Source organism: Chiloscyllium punctatum, chromosome 5 (genome assembly GCF_047496795.1).
Source record: "Chiloscyllium punctatum isolate Juve2018m chromosome 5, sChiPun1.3, whole genome shotgun sequence".
Lineage (NCBI taxonomy): Eukaryota > Metazoa > Chordata > Chondrichthyes > Orectolobiformes > Hemiscylliidae > Chiloscyllium > Chiloscyllium punctatum.
In genome coordinates, this window is record NC_092743.1 from 123,380,211 (window position 1) to 123,402,189 (window position 21,979).

At 41.3% G+C, this 21,979-nt stretch overlaps 1 protein-coding gene across 1 annotated transcript in view; it reads left to right on the plus strand.

Annotated features, from left to right (window-relative positions):
• csmd3b (CUB and Sushi multiple domains 3b) overlaps positions 1-21,979 on the plus strand; it is a 1,933,688-nt gene that overhangs the window by 1,825,667 nt on the left and 86,042 nt on the right. Inside the window, exons 50-52 of the mRNA XM_072571243.1 lie at positions 14,485-14,670; positions 20,820-21,014; positions 21,633-21,806. Coding sequence (XP_072427344.1) covers positions 14,485-14,670; positions 20,820-21,014; positions 21,633-21,806 — 555 coding nt within the window. The remainder of the gene's footprint in view (positions 1-14,484; positions 14,671-20,819; positions 21,015-21,632; positions 21,807-21,979) is intronic.

The following is a 21,979-nucleotide window of genomic DNA, read 5'->3' on the forward strand; positions in this document are numbered from 1 at the left end:
AATTGGAGGACAGCGAAGAAGATTACCTCAGATTACAACAGGATCTTGACCAGATGGGCCAATGGGCTGAAAAGTGGCAAATGGAGTTTAATTCAAATAAATGTGAGGTGCTGCATTTTGGGAAAGCAAATCTGAGCAGGATTAATACACTTAATGGTAAGGTCCTAGGGAGTGTTGCTGAACAAAGAGGCCTTGGAGTGCAGGTTCATAGCTCCTTGAAAGTGGAGTCGTAGGTAGATAGGATAGTAAAGAAGGCGTTTGGTATGCTTTCTTTTATTGGTCAGAATATTGAGTACAGGAGCTGGGACGTCATGTTGCAGCTGTACAGGACATTGGTTAGGCCACTGTTGGAATATTGCATGCAATTCTGGCCTCCTTCTTATTGGAAAGATGTTGTGAAACTTGAAAGAATTCAGAAAAGATTTACAAGGATTTTGCAAGGGTTGGAGGATTTGAGCTATAGGGAGAGGCTGAACAGGCTGGGGCTGTTTTCCCTGGAGCGTCGGAGGCTGAGGGGTGAACTTATAGAGGTTTACAAAATTATGAGGGGCATGGATAGGGTAAATAGACAAAGTCTTTTCCCTGAGGTAGGGGAGTGCAGAACTCGAGGGCATAGGTTTAGGGTGAGAGGGCAAAGATATAAAAGAGACCTAAGGGGCAACTTTTTCACACAGAGGGTGGTATGTGTATGGAATGAGCTGCCAGAGGAAGTGGTGGAGGCTAGTACGACTGGAACATTGAAAAGGCATCTGGATGCGTACATGAAAAGGAAGGGTTTGGAGGGATATGGGTCGGGTGCTGGCAGGTGGGGCTAGATTGGGTTGGGATATCTGGTCAGTATAGACGGGTTGGACCGAAGGGTCTGTTTCCATGCGGTACATCTCTATGACTCTATTATTCATTGAAAAGAGCATTATTTTGTCACAAATGATCAGACATTATGTTAAAAACATGAAGCCAAAAAGCTGATTTGTACAATTCACTCCTATTATATTTTAATTTAAAGCAGTCTCATATACTTATTTTTACTTTAGAACCATTAACTTAGTTAATGGTAAGTTAATGTTATTCAATTTTTACCAGTAAATCCTCACTAGTTTCAAGGTAGGATTATGATAATTCAGCTAATGGTCATTCAGCAATTCAGCAGCGTTGCCTAGGAGAAAGTAGAATTTCATGTCTTCAGCAAAATTAATCACACATGAGTTAATCAATTGCTCCCCAGTGAAAGAATGGGTCTATACCAATTTTAATCTCAAAATCACAGATTTATGCCATTGGTCTATTTCCAGATTAGAATGGTCAAGAGTGCAGAATTTTCAGGCAAGACAATTTAATAATTTCTTTAGGGGATCCTTTCAGGCCAGAATTCAACGTGCAGTTGTGCTTTGATAATGTTAAGGCTGTGGTTCTGGAAAGCATCAGGTAGCATCCAAGGAACCGGGTAATTGACATTTCGGGCATAAGCCCGTCATCAGAAATCTCCTGTTCCTCTGTCTTTCCAGCACCACACTCTCGACTCTGATCTCCAGCATCTGCAATCCTCACTTTCTTCTGCTTTGATCATGTCAGCAGACTACAAATTGAATCTTCAAAGAGGAACCTGGTTATATCACTCGGTGGATTTTAACTGACCACTGATTCAGCTCGGGAAGTCACAATTGACCATTTCTCTGATTCAGCTGAGAGGCTATAATCAGGTTCCAAATTGCCTGCTGCAGGGAGACACAGAGTAAATCAGACTCCCTTAAAGAGGCCTGATGAAGGGCTTATGCCCAAAATGTCGATTCTCCTGTTCCTTGGATGCTCCCTGACCTGCTCTGCTTTTCCAGCACCACATTCTTGACTCCCTTAAAGAGGCTAATGTTATTGATTGCATCTTCCCTCACCACTGCCAAAATCAAAATTATATGAAAAAGTACATGCACAGCTCAAAACTGTTGGGCAATTTGAAAATGCAATCAGTGACAGATATATGCAGCTTGATTGGCCTAATTGTGTTGTAACCTAGCCTACAATGCATTGCAATTTGTAGTTAATGAGCGGGCAAATATGGTTGAAAGTGTTCAGCGATTACATTGTTGTAGTCCTCCAAGGAAGTCATAGAAAGCTGACATATCAGCATCTTATTTTCTGCATTGTTACAAATAAATATCAATTTGAATAACCATTCTAAAGAATCACAGATCCATAAAAAGAAAAGATGTTATTTTGGGACATAGATAGGAGGAAAGTTTGACTCTAAAGATGAAAATCATTGTTGCTGGAGGAACTCTGGCTCAGAGCTGATATGTTGATGTGTTAGGTCCAAACACATTGGGAAGGGGAGAGTTACCTGGACACTGTGTTTTGTGAGGCATTCATACTACTTAAATCAAATGCTGCAAATTTGTTCAGTTGTCAGAATAGGAAGGTATGACTACCAGCAAGGCAGGTAGCTGGAGTAAGGAGGTAGTGCTGAAGTAGCCTCAGCTCTTGAACTTGAAAAATGTGGTGCTGGAAAAACACAGCAGGCCAGGCAGCATCCAAAGAGCAGGAGAATCGTCATTTCGGGCATAAGCCCTTCTTCAGGAATGCCCGAAATGTCGATTCTCCTACTCCTTGAATGCTGCCTGTCCTGCTGTGTTTTTTCCAGCATCACATTTTTCAAATCTAGGACTCCAGCATCTGTAGTGCTCACTTTCTCTCAGCCCTTGAACTTGTCTAACAGGGTTGAGACTCTTGGTCCCTGTGTGGATGAGAGCAGGAGCTATAGGGAGGATGGGCAAACTTACCATAGCACTACAGTGGAGGGAGCCATTCAACACTGGGGAGAAGAGAAATACAGTAGTGATCAGATATAATAGAGTCTTGGGAATAGACGCTGTTCTTTGTGGTGAGGATTGCATGTCCTGAAGGCTATGTTGCCTTCCTGCTGCTTGGGTTCAGGATATCTCATCAAGGCTGCAGAGGAACTTAGAACAGGAGGGACAAGACAAGTTGTCATGGTCCACAAAGGTATCAATGACATGGTTAGGAAGAGGTTCTGCTGAGGGAATACGTGCAACAAGGGGCTAAATTAGAAAGCAGAACCAAAGAAAAATCTCCAAATTACTACCTGAGCCAGGAGGTGATTGGCTAAAGGAGTAAGTGTGTGGCTCGAAGGTTAGTTTGGGAGAAATAAATTTGAATCCATGGGACATTGGTGCCAGAGATGGGGAAGGAAGGAACTGTTCCAATGGGATGGGCTCCATCTGAATCATGCTGGGACCAAAGTTCTGGAGAATCACATAACTCAGGCTGTGTTTAAAGCTTCAAGCTAAATGGGGAGTGTGCGGAGAGAGTGCAGGTTCTTACATGGAAAATTATGGAAAACATTAAAGGTGGGGAGGACTTAGCAGGGGTTATGAAAGATTCCAAAACAAGTAATAGGTCAGATAGAATGGAAAGGCTCTGGAATCTAACTTCAGGCACAGCAAGAAAGGAAACAACTATGAGAAGGGACAATGTCAATTCAGAACTGAGGGTGCTGTACTTAAATGCATGCAGTGCACAAAACAAGGTAAATGAGCTTGTCGCGCAGATTTAAATTGGCAGGTAAAGTGTTATGGGAATCACAGAAACAAGGCTGCAAGCGGAACAGGGTGAAAACTAAATATCCAAGGAGACACGTCCAATCAAAAAGACAGGCAGATGGGCAGAAGGGCAGGATTGACTGGTCAGTAGGAAAAGAAATTAAATTGAGAACGACATGTGATACAGAATCAGAAGGCATCGAATCTGTGTGAGTGGAGTTGAGGAACCGCAAAGAGAAAAGGACTCCAATGGGAGTTATGTACAGAGCCCTTAACACTAGTCAGGATGTGTGACAGAAAATTAATCAGGACATAGAAAGCATGTATAAGATAGGCACAATTACAATAGTTATGGGTGACTTCAATATACAAGTGGACTGAGAAAATAAGATTGGTAGCAAATCCCAAGAAACTAATTCATAGAATGTTTGCACAATTTTGTTTTGGAGAAACTTGAGGTAGAGCCCTCTAGGCAATTCTGAATTTGGTGATGCATCATGATGCAGACTTGCTTGGGGAGCTTAAAGTGAAGGAACCCTTAGAGGACAGTGACTATAATATAATAGAATTCACCCTGGGGTTTGAGAGGGAGAATTTTGAATCAGATGTAATATATTACAACTGAGTAAAGGTATGATAAGGGAGGAGATGGCCAGAAGTGATTGGAAGGGGACACCAGCAGGGAAGATGATGAAGCAACAGTGGCAGTAGATTTTGGAGTAATTCAGGAGGCATAGCACAAATTCATCCCAAGGAAGCGTTAACTTATTAAGGGAAGTATAAGGGAAGTCAGCAACAGCATAAGTGTAACAGAAAAATAGCATACAATGTGGTAAAGATAAGTGGGAAATTAGAGGATTGGGAAGCTGTTAAAATCCAGCAGAGAACAGCTAAAACAGCAATAAGGGTGGCATGGCGGTTCAGTGGTTAGCACTGCTGCCTCACAGCACCAGGGATCCAAGTTCGATTCCAGCCTTGGGCTCCTACCAGGACCTTTGTGTCTCTGTGAATGTATGGAGTTTGCATATTCTCCCCACATATGTGTGGGTTTCCTCTGGGTGCTCCAGTTTCCTCCCACAGTTCCGAAGATGTGCAGGTTAGGTGAATTGGCCATGCTAAATTGCTCAAGTGTTTAGGGATGTGTAGGCAAGGTGCATTAGTCATGGGAAATGCAATAGGGTAGGGGTGAGATGCTCTTTGAAGGGTGAGTGTGGACTTGTTGGGCCAAATAACCTGTTTCCACACTGTAAGGATTCTATGAGGGTGAAGAAGATGAAATATGAAGGTAAGCTAGTTAGTCATATAAAAGGAGATTGCAGGAGCTTTTTTTGGATATATATAACAGCTAAGAGTGAAGCATGAGTGGACATTCGCCTGCTGCAAAATGAGGCTGGAGAAGTAGTAATAGGGAACATAGAAATGGCAGAAGATTTGAATAAGTACTTGGTCCTGAATAGGAAGACACCAATAGGATATCAGAATATCAAGCGAGTCAGGGGCAGAGGTGAATGTGGTGGCCATCACTACAGAGCAGGTGCTGGGGAAGTTGAAAGGTCTGAAGAGATGGCTAAATCAGCTGGGCTGGATGAGCTACAAGCCAGAAAGAAATAATTAAGGTGATTGTGGAGGCATTAATGGTGATCTTTCAGCAATCACTGGAGTCAGGCATGGTTCCATAGGACTGGAAAATGGCCAATATGACACCCTTGTTTAAGAAGAGAGGGACACTCATTAAAGGTCATGAAATGTTAATATTGTGGGGTGAAGACTGATGATGTCTGTTGCCCTTCCCAAATCAACACCAATGATCACAATGATTCCACCCTGTACTGTCCCTTCAATCTACTTCTTTATTTATCACCAAGTCGATTTAACACTGAAGCAAAAAGAAAAAAAAAGTGCTGGTTCCAAACCAAGTGGCCTCAGACTCATGACTGAGAGTTGGATATTACCCACTCTAGTGAGGAATAGCTGGCCAGGCATTAATCATTCAGTTGAGTCGATCCTTCTTTTCTGAACTCGGAGCTCAGGAGGCAGGCCCTGCTTCTGTGATGGTTGTTCCTCGTTATCACCATCGATGTCTTAACGCTCTTCTTTTTAATATATTTTCTCTTGACCTTCTGGAAAGTTTGACTCCAACCAGGACCCTCATGTCTCTGAGATTATCCATCCAACGATTGTATCGACAAGATGCATCTATTTCATTGTCTTCCCTTTTATCATTCATTTAGTCGCCTTGATAACCTTGAAGGTTAAGCAGCCCTTGTCACCAGATTCCTGTTTATTTCACAGTGCCTGGTTCTACCTTGCACTGTAGCCCATTGTCCCTGTAAAGTTATCCCATTATCCCATTACCCACATTGAGATTTAGCTGTTAACTATTCTAGTGTAGATATTAAGATGCAACTATATGGCTCACTGGGGGATTCAATTCTGGAGGTTGCAGTCAGAATGTTGGAATGCAGAGAGGATTGTAATCAATATATAATTCTACACATAATCAGACAGATGGAAGGTAACAGTGCGAGCTTATCGTGTATCCACATCCTGGCTGCAAGCACTCCTGAGCAAGATAATGAATGAATCCCATTCATGTCTGTGATGCACTGGTAATGTCTATATAACTGAAAAGATGGAACGTAGCTGTCAAAGTAGCAGTAACTTGCAATGTTCTGTAGCTTCTACCTAAGTGGCCATTCTTGTCAGCTACATTAGTGTGGAAACACACTCCAAGACTTTTGTTATTCACTCACAGGATGTGGGAGTTTCTCAATCTGTGCTTTTCACTAATTTATAATGTCTAATGTAACTGCTAATTACAGATGTTTGTCATACAAATGTTTGAGCTGTGCACTGACCTCATGTAGTGGCTACAAGGTACTATAGATTTGGAGATGCCGGTGTTGGACTGGGGTGTACAAAGTTAAAAATCACACAACACCAGGTTATAGTCCGACAGGTTTAATTGGAAGCACACTATCTTTTGGAGCGATGCTCCTTCACCCACAATCACCTGATGAAGGAGCGTCGCTCCTAAAGCTAGTGTGCTTCCAATCAAACCTGTTGGACTATAACCTAGTGTTGTGTGATTTTTAACTAGGTACTATAGAGATATCCAGGGAGACAGGGTATTGATGAAGTATGCAGTTGAGCCTCAACTAGGATGATGGAGTAGTGGAGAGATGAGTTACCTTTCAATACTGTTGTATTCACAAAGTAACAAAATGGGAAAAAAAGACAGTTTCTATTCACTATTATAATCAGTGGATCAAAAAGGCACCACTTCACTGTTTTTTCCAGAGCAATAAATGATGACAAAATAAGTGCCACTTACGAACAAATGAAGAAAAACTTCACTTTCCAACATGGTTTTAATGCCTTGGAGCACCAGTGAATTGTACTGTTCAGTGATAAAAGGGAGCTGAGTGCTCACCACCCACATATGTAGAATTTACAATATCAACTATGCTATTGTTTGCACGTGGTGGAGGAACTGCTGACTTCACATCTTGACCCATTAAACATCGTGTAGCATTAAGGAGAAGTGGGATCTGACCATCAATTAGTTACAGCTTGACAGAGATTTGTGCACACAGCTGATAGTGAAAAATGAGCCAATGGTGAACAAATATCATGAATTTAAGATATGAGAATGAAAGGAGGGATTAAGAGAGGTGAAAGTGGGTGGCACATCTGTTTGTGCTGATGCAGATAGGGGTAACAGTGAGATCTCCTCAGTAAGTGAACAGACAGTGCAGAGGTTAATGCTGTGGGATAGAGATGGTGACATCACGAGAAGTACGGTTGCGAGACATGTTGGATGTAGTAGCAAAGAAAGAGGGAGTGCAAGGTATCAGAGAGCAGATAGTGACACACACCTAAGCAGCATAGTGAAGGTCAATAATCATTTTGTGTACATTACTGGGCATTCTGATGGACCATTAACCAAGGCAGTTCGGGCACCAGACCATGCGGCAGGATGCTGAAGTCCCTGTCTGCAAATCAGGGTAATCAATTTCCACTTGTCTGCATATCAAGGATGAATGGTGTAGGTTAATACCAGCCCTTGGTCAGGTGTGCAATGGAATTTAAATTATGGAATAGTGCCAGGATACCAAGATATCCCAGCAGTGGTGTATACTCCTGACTCTAAATGAGTTGGAGAAGTGGGCTAACATCAGATGATAAAATGTGCTAAATAGTTTGTGTGGCAACTTTGGGATGATGACATAAGCAAATGCTTTTGGACATAGAGAGAAACTGCTTGAAACACTTAAATGATTTTTGGCTAGATTGAGCCCTGTGATATGTCGGCAAAGACCCCCTTATCCTTTTTCACAATATTTAACTCTCAAATTGTTTTGATGGAACTTGATAAGTCATTCATTTAACACAAAAAGTATTTCTGTTGCTGGAAATGCAACTGCAGATCTATTATCAGAATGTGATTAGTTTGGAATAATTTAAGAATTTGGAAGGCAATGTGACAGTGAATTGCTTAATGAATAATTGGGGTCAAATTACTGCAATTTTCTTGAGTTTCTTTTGCATGTACATGTGCTTACCTAGTGATGAAACACATTAAAAGATGCTGTGTCATCTCTTAAAGGATGGAAGCATGCAAAGCATAAAATTCTTTTCCTTTCAGATGAAAAATTGGAAGATGTAAGTAGGGCACAACTATAGCAAAACAAAATCCAAGCAGAATTTTTTTTGGAGTTGGAAGATCAGGTAGAATTGTGTTCTATAGACTTTAGCTGTGCAACATAATGATACTTATCAGAGCAGTGAGGTGGATTTTTTTTCTTAAAAACAGATCTGTGAGTACAGTGCACTTAAATAATCCAGAAACCTTCAACCCAGTAGCATCTTGTATCAAAGAATAAAAATGTTTACAATAAATAGTTTACTTGTTCATCATGAAACCGAGTTGGATTGTTTTTGTCCTGACCAGCAGTCAGGTGATTTGATCATCTTGATGGTTAAAATGGGTTTTATACATTTGTGATGGCTTATTAGAGGACGGGAGAAATTTCTGGCTGTAAGAGCTGCTCCTTTTTTTTGAGGTATTTTAGGTGTTGGAGGTGATTTCCTTGAATTCCAGGAGCAGCAATTACTGTTTTACATGCTGTTGCTTTGTTTTGGAACTTTGGGAAAAAAAAGTCAAAACACCAGCAGTTTAAAAGGGAGAAGGGCAGACAAAGGAAGCACATGGTGAGGACAGAGAGAGAGAGAGAGAGAGAGAGAACCTGCACAGTTACCGCCTTTGCTGTTTGAATTCGTGTATCGCTGGACATCGGAGTGCATCTGGGAAAATTAACAAACAGTGAAATTCACAACTCATCTTGGAGGAACTGTTGGGCGAAGTTCACAGCACAGAATCAGATAAGTTAATTGTTGTTTTAAGTCTGTCCAATAGAAAGGCTGCAGTAGTGGGTACAGTGGCTTCTTTCTTGATTATATGTTTTTGGAGATAAGTCTCTTGATTAAACTTAAAATATAAGCCATAGCTATTAATTTAACCTGGGGCAGTGTTTGTAGAGGAATAAGATGGTGTCATTTTCTGGGTCTGTAGATTGTGAAGGAGCAAAAATGACCTTTACAGTGATATGTACTTCTTGTCAGATGTGGGAGTTTAAATAGAGTTTAAGGGTTACTGCGGATTATGTCTGCCATAAATGTTGTTGGATGCAAATCTTATCTGATCAAGTGGATCGGTTGGAGAGACAAATAGAAGCAATGAGGAATTTGCAACAGCTACAGTATGTAATGGATGGCAGTTATAGAAAGTGGGGGGGGATGTCTCAGATAGATGGATTAACTCCAGGAACGGTAAGAGAGGGAGGCAGGAGTCTTTTGTGGATATACCCATTTCAAACAGGTATGCTGTTTTGGAAAATGTAGGGGGTGATGGATTCTCAGGGGAACGTAGCATGAACAGCCAAATTTCTGATATTGAGACTAGCTCTAATACAATGAGGGGTACGTCGGCTTCCAAGAGATCAATTGTGATAGGGGATTCTGTAGTCCGAGGTACAGACAGATGTTTCTGTGGCCAGCAGAGAAAAAGCAGAATGGTGTGTTATTTCCCTGGTGCCAGGATCAAGGATGTCTCAGAGAGGGTGCAGAATGTTCTCACGGTGGGGGGAGGGACCAACAAGAGGTCATTGTCCACATTGGAACCAATGACATTGGAAGAGAAAAGGTTGAGACTCTGAAGGGAGATTACAGAGAGTTAGGTAGAATTTTAAAAAGGAGGTCCTCAAGGGTAGTAATATCTGGATTACTCCCAGTGCTACGAGCTAGTGAGGGCAGGACTAGGAGGACAGAGCAGATGAATGCATGGCTGAGGAGCTGGTGTATGGGAGAAGGATTCACATTTTTGGATCATTGGAATCTCTTTTGGGGTAGAAGTGACCTGTACAAGAAGGACGGATTGCACCTAAATTGGAAGGGGACTAATATACTGGCAGGGAAATTTGCTATAACTGCTTGTGAGGATTTAAACTAGTAAGGTTGGGGTGGGGGTGGGGTGGGGGGGGGGGGGGGGGGGGGCGTTGGGATCCAGGGAGATAGTGAGGAAAGAGGACAATCTGAGACGGGTACAGCTGAGAACAGAAGTGAGTCAAACAGTCAGGGTAGGACTAATAAATTAAACTGCATTTATTTCAATGCAAGGGGCCTAACAGGGAAGGCAGATGAACTCAGGTCATGGTTAGGAACATGGGACTGGGATATCATAGCAATTACAGAAACATGGCTCAGGGATGGGCAGGACTGGCAGCTGAATGTTCCAGGATATAAATGCTACAGGAAGGATAGAAAGGGAGGCAAAAGAGGAGGGGGAGTGGCATTTTTGATAAGGGATAGCATTACAGCTGTGCTAAGGGGGATATTCCCAGAAATACATCCAGGGAAGTTATTTGGGTGGAACTGAGAAATAAGAAAGGGATGATCACTTTATTAGGATTGTATTATTAGACCCCCAATAGTCTGAGGGAAATTGAGAAAAACTTGTAAGGAGATCTCAGCTATCTGTAAGAATAATAGGGTGGTTATGGTAGGAGATTTTAACTTTCCAAACATCAACTTTGACTGCCATAGTGTTAAAGGTTTAGATGGAGAGGAATTTCTTAAGTGTGTACAAGACAATTTTCTGATTCAGTATGTGGATGTACCTACTAGAGAAGGTGCAAAACTTGATACTAGATTAGTGGTGCTGGAAGAGCACAGCAGTTCAGGCAGCATCCAACGAGCAGCGAAATCGACGTTTCGGGCAAAAGGGCTTTTGCCCGAAACGTCGATTTCGCTGCTCGTTGGATGCTGCCTGAACTGCTGTGCTCTTCCAGCACCACTAATCTAGTATTTGGTTTTCAGCATCTGCAGTCATTGTTTTTACCAAGGTGCAAAACTTGACCTACTCTTGGGAAATAAGGCAGGGCAGGTGACTGAGGTGTCAGTGGGAGAGCACTTTGGGGGCAGTGACCATGATTCTATTTGTTTTAAAATAGTGATGGAAAAGGATAGACCAGATCTAAAAGTTGAAGTTCTAAATTGGAGAAAGGTCAATTTTGATGGTATTAGGCAAGAACTTTCAAAAACTGATTGGAGGCAGATGTTCGCAGGTAAAGGGACGGCTGGAAAATGGGAAGCCTTCAGAAATGAGATAACAAGAATCCAGAGAAAGTATATTCCTGTCAGGGTGAAAGGGAAGGCTGGTAGGTATAGGGAATGCTGGATGACTGAAGAAATTGAGGGTTTGGTTCAGAAAAAGAAGGAAGCATATGTCAGGTACAGACAGGATAGATCGAGTGAATCTTTAGAAGAGGAGAAAGAAAGTAGGAGTATACTTAAGAGGGAAAACAGGAGGGCAAATTGGGGATATGAGATAGCTTTGGCAAATAGAATTAAGGAGAATCCAAAGGGGTTTTACAAATATATTAAGGATAAAAGGGTAACTAGGGAGAGAATAGGGCCTCTCAAAGATCAGCAAGGCGGCCTTTGTGTGGAGCCAGAGAAAATGGGGGAGATACTAAATGAATATTTTGCATCAGCATTGACTGTGGAAAAAGATATGGAAGATATAGACTGTAAGGAAATAGATGGTGACATCTTGCAAAATGTCCAAATTACAGAGGAGGAAGTGCTGGATTTCTTGAAAAGGTTAAAGGTGGATAAATCCCCAGGACCTGATCAGGTGTACCCAAGAACTCTATGGGAAGCTAGAGAAGTGATTGCTGGGCCTCTTGCTGAGATATTTGTATCATCGATAGTCACCGGTGAGGTGCCGGAAGACTGGAGGTTGGCAAACGTGGTGCCACTGTTTAAGAAGGGTGGTAAGGACAAGCCAGGGAACTATAGACCAGTGAGCCTGACCACGGTGGTGGGCAAGTTGTTGGAGGGAATCCTGAGGGACAGGATTAACATGTATTTGGAAAGGCCAGGACTGATTTGGGATAGTCAACATGGCTTTGTGCGTGGAAAATCATATCTCACAAACTTGATTGAGTTTTTTGATGAAGTAACAAAGAAGATTGATGAGGGCAGAGCAGTAGATGTGATCTATATGGACTTCAGTAAGGCGTTCAACAAGGTTCCCCTTGGGAGACTTGATTAGCAAGGTTAGATCTCATGGAATACAGGGAGAACTAGCCATTTGTATACAGAACTGGCTCAAAGTTAGAAGACAGAGGGTGGTGGTAGAGGGTTGTTTTTCAAACTGGAGGCCTGTGACCAGTGGAGTGCCACAAGGATCGGTGCTGGGCCCTCTACTTTTTGTCATTTACATAAATGATTTGGATGTGAGCATAAGAGGTACAGTTAGTAAGTTTGCAGATGACACCAAAATTGGAGGTGTAATGGACAGCAAAGAGGGTTACCTCAGATTACAACAAGATCTTGACCAGATGGGCCAATGGGCTAAGAAGTGGCAGATGGAGTTTAATTCAGATAAATATGAGATGCTACATTTTGGGAAAGCAAATCTTAGCAGGACATATACACTTAATGGTAAGGTCCTAGGGAGTGTTGCTGAACAAAGAGACCTTGGACTGCAGGTTCATAGCTCCTTGAAAGTGGAGTCACAGGTAGATAGGATAGTGAAGAAGGCATTTGGTATGCTTTCCTTTATTGGTTAGAGTACTGAGTACAGGAGTTGGGAGGTCATGTTGCGGCTGTACAGGATATTGGTTAGGCCACTGTTGGAATATTGCATGCAATTCTGGCCTCCTTCTTATTGGAAAGGTGTTGTGAAACTTAGAAGGGTTCAGAAAAGATTTACAAGGATGTTGCCAGGGTTGGAGGATCTGAGCTACAGGGAGAAGCTGAATAGGCTGGGGCTGTTTTCCCTGGAGCGTTGGAGGCTGAGGGGTGACCTTATTGAGGTTCACAAAATTATGAGGGGCATGGACAGGATAAATAGGCAAAGTCTTTTCCCTGGGGTGGGGGAGTCCAGAACTAGAGGGCATAGGTTTAGGGTAAGAGGGGAAAGATATAAAAGAGACCTTTTTCATGCAGAGGGTGGTACGTGTATGGAATGAGCTGCCAGAGGATGTGGTGAAGGCTGGTACAATTGCAACATTTAAAAGGCATTTGGATGGGTATATGAATAGGAAGGGTTTGGAGGGATAAGGGCCGGGTGCTGGCAAGTGGGACTAGATTGAGTTGGGATATCTGGTCAGCATGGACGAGTTGGACCGAATGGTCTGTTTCCGTACAGTACATCTCTATGACTCTAAGACTCCATTGAGTTTCGGGAGTTTAATTATCAGTGCACTCTTTCCAACTGAGTCATGACATTGTGGAAATGTCAACCAGGATTCATTCGTGAAAATAATATAGTTTTCATACTGTGTTTGTTGCCATTACAATTGTCGGAGTTATTCTTGCCACTTTACTGGCAGCAGTGATACAAAACTTGCATTATTGCTTCATGTGTTGTTTTATGTAGTAGCCCGGTGCCTGTGAAAATAGACAACCATTGAACCCGGGGAGTTTTTGGTGTCTCACTTGCTGTCCTATTCCCTGAGCAAAATTGAGAGCTGAGTAGTGAATGGCGTGGCCTGTAATGAAAGGGTAGTGCCAGTGGAAATGCAAGGGGACTTGTGAGTTTGATGTTCAAAGACAACTGCAGTGAGGGGAGCAACAAGAATGATCTGCCAACTGTGGAGCAGCCAGTAGCCAGAGGCTCTGTTGTGGTGGTGTGTTATTATCACCAGTTTCTACCTAAGTGGCCATTCTTGTCAGCCGCATTGGTGTGGAAACACACTCCAAGATTTTTTTATTCACTCATAGGATGTGGGAGTTTCTCATTCTGTGCTTTTCACTAATTTATAATGTCTAATGTAACTGCTAATTACAACTGTTTTTAATACAAATGTTTGAGCTGTGCAGTGACCCCAAGTAATTGGTACAAGGTCCTATGGAGATATCCAGGGTGACAGGGTATCGATGAGCATTCATTCTGAAGCATTCAGATGACCCTCAATTAGGATAATGGAGTAGTGGAGAGATCAGCTACCTTTCAAAACCATTGTGCTCACGAAGTAACAAAATGGGAAAAAACAAGTTTCTATTCACGATTATAATCAGTGGATCAAGAAGGCAGCACTTCACCATTTTTTCCAGAGCAATAAATGCTGACAAAATAAGTGCCACCCATATCCAATGAACAAATGAAGAAAAGCTTCACTTTCCAATATGGTTTTAATGCCTTGGAGCACCAGTGAATTATACTGTTCAATGATACAAGAGAGCTGAGCGCTCACCACCCACCATATGTCGAATTTACAATATCAACTATGCTATTGTGGAAAAGCAGACATTAGTTGACGATGTTGAAAAAATGACTAATTGAATATTTTTAATTAATATTGACAGAGAAAAGATTTTGTTATTGAGCATCTTTCATGATGTGTTTCATTTGTTCCAGCAATATCTTGTGGTGTACCTAAAGCATCAGTGAATGGAGGAGTATTTGCAACTGATTACTCAGTAAACACACGAGTTAGCTACTTTTGCAATGACGGCTATCAACTTTCATCAAAGGAGCAGTCCACTGCAGTGTGCCAACAGGATGGTACATGGAGCAATCAGAACCGACCACCGCGGTGTATGGGTAAGGAACCTAAGAAACCTATCTGGCAAGTCCTCTCCATTTGTGCTGTGCTGTTAGTTTTAAAGTTAAACTGCACATGGATAAAAGTTAAAACTTACAAATATATTGCATCTAATCTTCAAAATTTATGCTGAAAATTCTGCCTTGATGTTGTAAAGTTATGCAATCTAACCTTCACATTGAAATTGGGCAGTTTGGATATTATATGTGAATTTTTCACATATTTGCATACCTATGCCCAGTTTCAGCATATGTTTGCATTAAAGTGCCAGAAATTTCAAACAAATATATGTTATTCTTAAGCAAATCTCCAAATATTCTAATTACAAGCTATTTGAGTCTGTTTCTGTGTTAGTTCATGTTTGCGCTAGTGCGAACCTCTTGGGTGACATAAATGTCTACATGTAAAAGAGGGTATCAGTTCGGCATTCTACTGTGGTCAGCATCCCTGTTGTGGAAGTAGCGCAGTTTCACTTAATTCTTTGACTTTTAACCACTATTCTGAGCATTTTAAGAATTGACCACACAAAATTACAGATTGCTCTGTTGATATTCTAGTCTCCAGTCTTATGAAATATGTAAGTAATTTTCACTTAGATAATTGCTGAGGTGGCTACATAGATAGATAATTGGTTAAAGAATGTAAAAAAAAAGCACATTGAGGTGAGCAGTTGTTTTTAGAACTGAAGAGGATTGTTCAGTGAAGCTCCCCTGGATCAATGTTTAGGCTACTGTTCTTTCTGATATAAATCAGTGCATACTTTCAACATTTGGAAATGACATGAAAGTTGGAAATCAGTGAGGGACTTCAAAACAAACTTCATAGACACACGAGTCAACTTGGCAGTCACATGAATGATTATTTTTAACATACTGGTTAGGCACCAGCTAGAGTATTGTGATGACTTCCAGGAATGAAGCATTTAGCAATACACCAAAAACATTAAAAGGGATACAGTGGAGGTGCAGGGACAAAAGACCTGCATCAAAAGATGAAAGAAGCTGGAATTGTTGTTTTTAGAAGCATGAGAGGTGAAGGCGAGATTTGATTGAAGTGTTCAAGACTATGAAGGATTTGGGGAAACTGTCTCCAATATCAGAAGACACAGATTTCAGACAACTGACAAAATAATGAGAGGTCAGAAGGGAATTTTTTTGCAGACAGATTTTTCTCATTTGGATTGAACGTCTTGTAAAGATGATGGAAGCAGTTTCAAAATAACTTTCAAAGGGAAATTGATAAATATTTGAAAGAGGAGAAATTGAAAGGCTAGAGTTAAAAGGCACAAGCACAATGGTCTATTATTCTAAAACTCTCTGAAATGATTATCTGTTTACTTGGTTTCAGATCCAGTTATTATATATTCTGTGTCTGTCTCCATTGATGATTTAATGCTATTTGCAGTCATTATTGATTATAGGAGATAAAGCTTCTATTTTTCTGACATTGGTAGATTCTATTTATAACCTATGGTGCTTTAACTTTGTTGTTCACTATTTGTCTCAATTGCTTGGCGTCTAAGCACTGAGTTAGAAGTTTGTGGATCCAGAGACTTGAAAACCTAATTTACATTGTTGAACTTCTACTGTCTGGGAAGGCTTCAGTGTCAGAAGTGTCTCTTTAGATGAGATATCAAAGCCAGGTCTTGACTACCCTTTCAGATGGGTATTGCATGTTGCATAGAGCTATTCAAAGAGGAACAGTTGAGTTGTTCCAGTATTAGGGCCAATATTTATCCCTCAACCACCACCATAAAAACAAATTTGCCTATTGTTTATCTCATTACTTTTAGTGGAACCTGTGTGCAAATGGATCTACATTAGCAACTTCAGGGGTGCTTCATTTACTATGAATCCTTTGGACCATTGTGCTTTGGGAAATTTAATGATCCCATCAGTAGAAACATTTTTGCATGTCCTTGCTACTTGCTAACATTGAGATGAAATAAACAGCTGGAGGTAATCCATGATGATGAATTCCAGGAACCCCATTGGAATTAAATTCCAGTAAGGCACTCTTACCTGCCTTTCGTATACATTTAGCAAAGGCTTCGCTTTCAAATCTATTAGTCAATCAGAAGGCCAATGATGTTCCATCCCATTAGCACCCTGTGATGCCGGACATTTCTGGGCCTAGGCGCAGCCCTAGAGCGTGGGAGGAGAGTTAAAGAGGACATTCTTGTCATGGCAATTGGGGAGACCCCAGTAGCTTATGTGACAAAGGTTTGAGGGGTGGCATAGTTTAAGAGCAGCTCTTGCTGCTTACAGCAGGTCACTTTAGTACTTATAAGATACCTGATTGAGAAAGCATACAACAACACTCGTCACCCAGCCCTTTACCCCACCACTACCTGTCTCAAGCTGACAGGCACCAATCTATGGAACACCTGGGCTAAGTGTTCTGCTTGAAATATCCTGAAATAGGACCTCTGGGTGGGAAGGCTGCCTTCAATTTTCATTGTCCCTGAGTTAGTCAGGATGGTGGGAGTTAAGGAAAGATTTTCAACTCAGTGCATTTTCTTCTGACTTTCGCCTGACCACAACTGAGGTTGTTGCATTATGTTTTACGTATTGTGATCTATCCAATTGTTAGAGATTTTTATGCTTAGAAGTTGAAAGAAAATACACTCTGTTTTCTAAATTTGAATTTAAATTTGGTATGTTTTAATTGTTCAATTAGTCCATCAATTCATGGGCAGCATGGTGGCGCAGTGGTTAGCACTGTTGCCTCACAGCACCAGAGACCTGGGTTCAATTCCCACCTCAGGCAACTATCTGTGTGGAGTTTGCGCATTTCTCCAGGTGCTCCGGTTTCCTTCCACAGTCGAAGAATGTGCAGGTTAGGTGAATTGGCCATGCCAAATTGCTTGTAGTGTTAGGTGAAGGGGTAAATGTAGGAGAATGTGTCGGTGTGGACTCGTTGGGCCGAAAGGCCAGATTCCACACTATAAGTAATCTAATCTAATTACTTTTTATTCATTCTTGCAATGTGGGCATCACTGGCTCAGCCAGCACTTATTGCCATCTTTGATTGCCCAAAGCTCAGTTAAGAGTCTACCACATTGCTGTGGGTCTGCAATCACATGTTAGGCCAAACTAGGTAAGGATCCTTCCAGGTAAGGATCCTTACATAAAGGGCATTAGTGAACCAGATGGATTTTCTCTGAAAATTGACAATGCCTTCATGGTCATTGTTAGAATCTTAATTCCAGTGTTTTTCTGTTAAATTCAAATGCCATCATCAGCCATGATGAGATTCAAACCCGCATCCCCAGAGTCTTATGTTGTTGTCTGGAGTAACAGTCTAGTGATAATACCACAAGGCCAATGTCTTCCTATTTTGTTAGGTTTACTAGATTTGTTCTCCAATCATGTGCAGAGCACTCTGGATTATTTTTTAGACGTCCTTCAGTTTTGGACTGACTTTAAACCTAGTTGAACTCAAATAAAGCGTTTAGAAATGAAGGTCATCTCCTCTCCATATTTCAATTCCAATGATTTGATTTGGTTTAATTTATTGTCGTCATATGTATCTAAGTACAGTGAAAAGCTTTATTTTGCAAGCAGTACAGGCATATCGTAGCAAGCAATGGCATACAGATCATATGGATGCTGAGATGGGCCAAGGCACATAGGTTACAACTGTGCAAATCAAGATCAACACTAGCTAAATCAGCATTATTTGAAGTTAGAGATTCCATTCAGCAGTCTAATAACGACAGGGAAGAAACTGTTCTTGAACCTGGTGGTGTGTGTGTTGAAGCTTCTTTATTTTCTGCTTGATGAAAAAGATTATAGGAGATCATTACAAGAGTGGGAAGGGTCTTTGATGGTAGTATTTCCACAGCAATGAGAGGTGTAAATGGAGTCCATGAATGGCAGTTTGGCTCCGTGATGGTCTGGGCTCTGCAACCTTCTGTAGTTGCCTGTGGCCCTGGGCAGAGCAGTTGCCGTACCAGACCACTATGCACCCGGACAGTATGCTTTCTATGGTGCATTTGTAAACATTGGTGAAGATCCTTAGGGACATGCCAAATTTCCTGAGCCACCCAAGGAAGAAGAGACGATGTTGTGCCTTCTTGACCATCACATCTACGTGGGAAGTCCAGAACAAATTGTTGGTTATCATCACTTCAGGGAACTTGATGCTCTCAACCCTCTCTGCTTCAGCTCCATTGACAAAGATAGGGGTGTATCCTCCTCCTTTCATCCTGAAGTCAATGGTAAGTTCTTTTGTTTTGCCAACATTGACAGAGAGGTTGTTATCATTGTACCGTGACACCAAGCCCTCACTCTCCTTCCTGTATTCTGACTCATTGTTGTTTGATATTTGTCCTACCATGTTGGTGTTTTTTCAGAATTTGGCTACACAGTTGTGGATGTACAGGGAATACAGCAGGGGGCTGAGAACGTATCCTTTGGGGGAGCTCCACTGTTGATAGTTATTGTGGAGAAGTGCAGTTATCTATCTTCACTGATTCTGGTCTACTGGTCAGGAAGCTGAGGATCCAGTTGCAGAGGGTGGGAGCAGAGACCTAGACCTCAGAGTTATGAGATTAGTCTGGAAGGGATATGATGTTGAAGGTGGAGCTACAGTTTAGATTAGATTACTTACAATGTGGAAACAGGCCTTTCGGCCCAACACGTCCACACCGACCCGCCGAAGTGTAACCCACCCGGACCCATTCCCCTACATTTACCCCTTCGCCTAACCTGCACATTTTTTGGATTTTGGGAGGAAACCGGAGCACCCGGATGAAACCCACGCAGACACGGCGAGAACGTGCAAACTCCACACAGAGAGTCACCTGAGGCGGGAATTGGACCCAGGTCTCTGGCGCTGTGAGGCAGCAGTGCTAACCACTCTGCCACCGATGAGTAGGAGTCTGATCTTGGTGCCCTTATTAGCCAGATGTCCAAGGGATGAGTGTAGAGCTAAGGAAATAGCATCTGTGTGGACCTCTTTCATCGATAGGAAAGTTGCAGGGGATGGAGGCATGCTGGGAGGCTGGAGTTGATGTGGGTCATGTCCAGCCTTTCGAAGCACTTCATGTTTATGAGGTCAGAGCCACTGGGCAGTACTCATTAAGGCACATTACTTACACTTCATTTGGAATTGGGATGATGGTGATCTTCTTGAAGCAGGTGGGGACCTCACCTTGTAGGAGGGAAAGGTTGAAGATGTCAGTGAATACCTCCATCAGCTGTTCTGCACAGGGTTTGAGTGCAAGGCCAGAGACTGTGGAGTCACACTTTTCTGTGCTCCAGAGTGAGATCTAAATAAAGATTACATTGATGCCTTACTGAACTCACATTATAAATGTCCCTTAGAAGCCTTGCAAATACCATTAAGATATTTACAAGGCTTCTAAAGGGTGTTTATCACCCTCTAATATTATGTTATCATATTAGGTTTCAGAGCAAGAGATAGTCATCATTACCAGGCATTGATGTTAAAGATGCATAATATGTTGGGTCAGATTTTGCTTTAGAGCTAATGGTGAAGTGGAGAATTACACAAAAATTTGTTCAAATGCAGAATTACGTTATAAAAGGACATTAACATCAGAAAAAAAATTGGGGCTACCCATGCAGTAGAAATACATTTTTAACAGTTCGATTAGTCTTTATCATTATTAAACAAATGTAACTTAAACAAATACAGAATCACTTTCCTTCAAATTTTATTTATTGCTGGAGACTATATAACTTAGCTTTTCTATCTCTTTTATTTTTCTCTCTCTTTCAATCCTATCTTTCTTTCCTGACTTTATTTCATTCTTTTAAATTGATTTGACATCAGTCAACTTTTTCACAGTTATTTGCCAGTTCAAACACTACACTGCTTATTACTGATGGTTTTGAGGATGCAGTTATTTGCCCCTTTGTAAAGGTTCTGCATGACTTGGTGCACCAACAACTGTACATTCCTGTGCGCACCCTGTGCGTGGACAAATACAGTACTGGCTACAGTAATATGTTCACTACTGAGAGAAAATTCTGGCATACTTTTATATTGCATTGTTACCAAAGTTTTACCAGTTTCTACATGGAATTACTTTGTTTCGCCATACAGTACAGATTACATTCAACTGTATCTGGATTTTACAATGTTCTCATCAATCTTTTAATCTTCTTTCTAATACAAGTGGTGATCTGCCCTGGCATCAGTTCTTTCACTCTGGAGCATGGGAGTTGGCGAGTGGTGAATGGTTCACATTATGAATTTAGAACAAAGGTTGTCTTCACCTGTGACCCTGGCTACTATCGAATTGGTCCAACTACTATCACGTGTTTGGCTAATGGAACTTGGAGCTGGGGGAGAGAAAGACCACACTGTCAAAGTATCTATCATTTAAAATTGTTTCAACTCACTATCTTTTCAATAGTTTTCATTAAAATTTCCCTAATAGAATACACCATAATGCAATCAATGCATATTTAAACACTTGAATAGTGGAAAATCTAGCATAGTTCGATCTTGTATGAGTCAATTTTTAGTTGATTGTTTGAGTAGTGCCATCATCTAAACTTTTATTTTCATGCTGATTACTTAAATTTTTATCAAGTGTGTTTTATTGTAAACATTGTAAGACTTGTATTTTATCCCTTTCTTTTCCTATGTTTATTGAAACTGTGTTTAAAGACCCCTCTAGAGAGTCCCTTCAGGAAGTCCCTTGGGAAATACTGAGAAACGTCTTCAGCTGTCATGTCCTTTTAAAAGCATATCTTCCTCAATGAGAATTACCTTAATTTGGAAATTGTATTGAAAATGACAGGCACAATGTTGAGCCCCCTATTGCATGACACAGCATTTTAAAGTGAATAAACACTCCCTAAGTCCAGTGTGTTAATTTTTAGTAAGATATTTGACATAACAAAGATATTGTATCCCTGCAACATATATTCTTGAGAAAGTTACTGTTCGATGTGCAACTTTTTTTTTCCTTTTCCTTTGATAGTTATTTCTTGTGGAGAACTAGGGCATCCACCAAATGGAAAAAAGATCGGAACTCAAACAACCTTTGCAGCAACAGCTATCTTTACCTGTGATGCAGGCTACATATTGGTTGGCTCAACTGTGAGAGAATGCTTGGCATCAGGGCTTTGGAGTGGAACTGAAACTAGATGCTTAGGTATGATGGTATCCTTTACATAACATACATAATTGAAGAGACCGACTGTAATACATCTTCTGATCATACAGCTTAAAATGTACTCCAAAATCAAAACTGAATTGCTTAATCATAAATATTAAATCGTAAGTCTGATAAGCTTTTTTTCCCCCCAGAGATTGAAATTGTGCTTA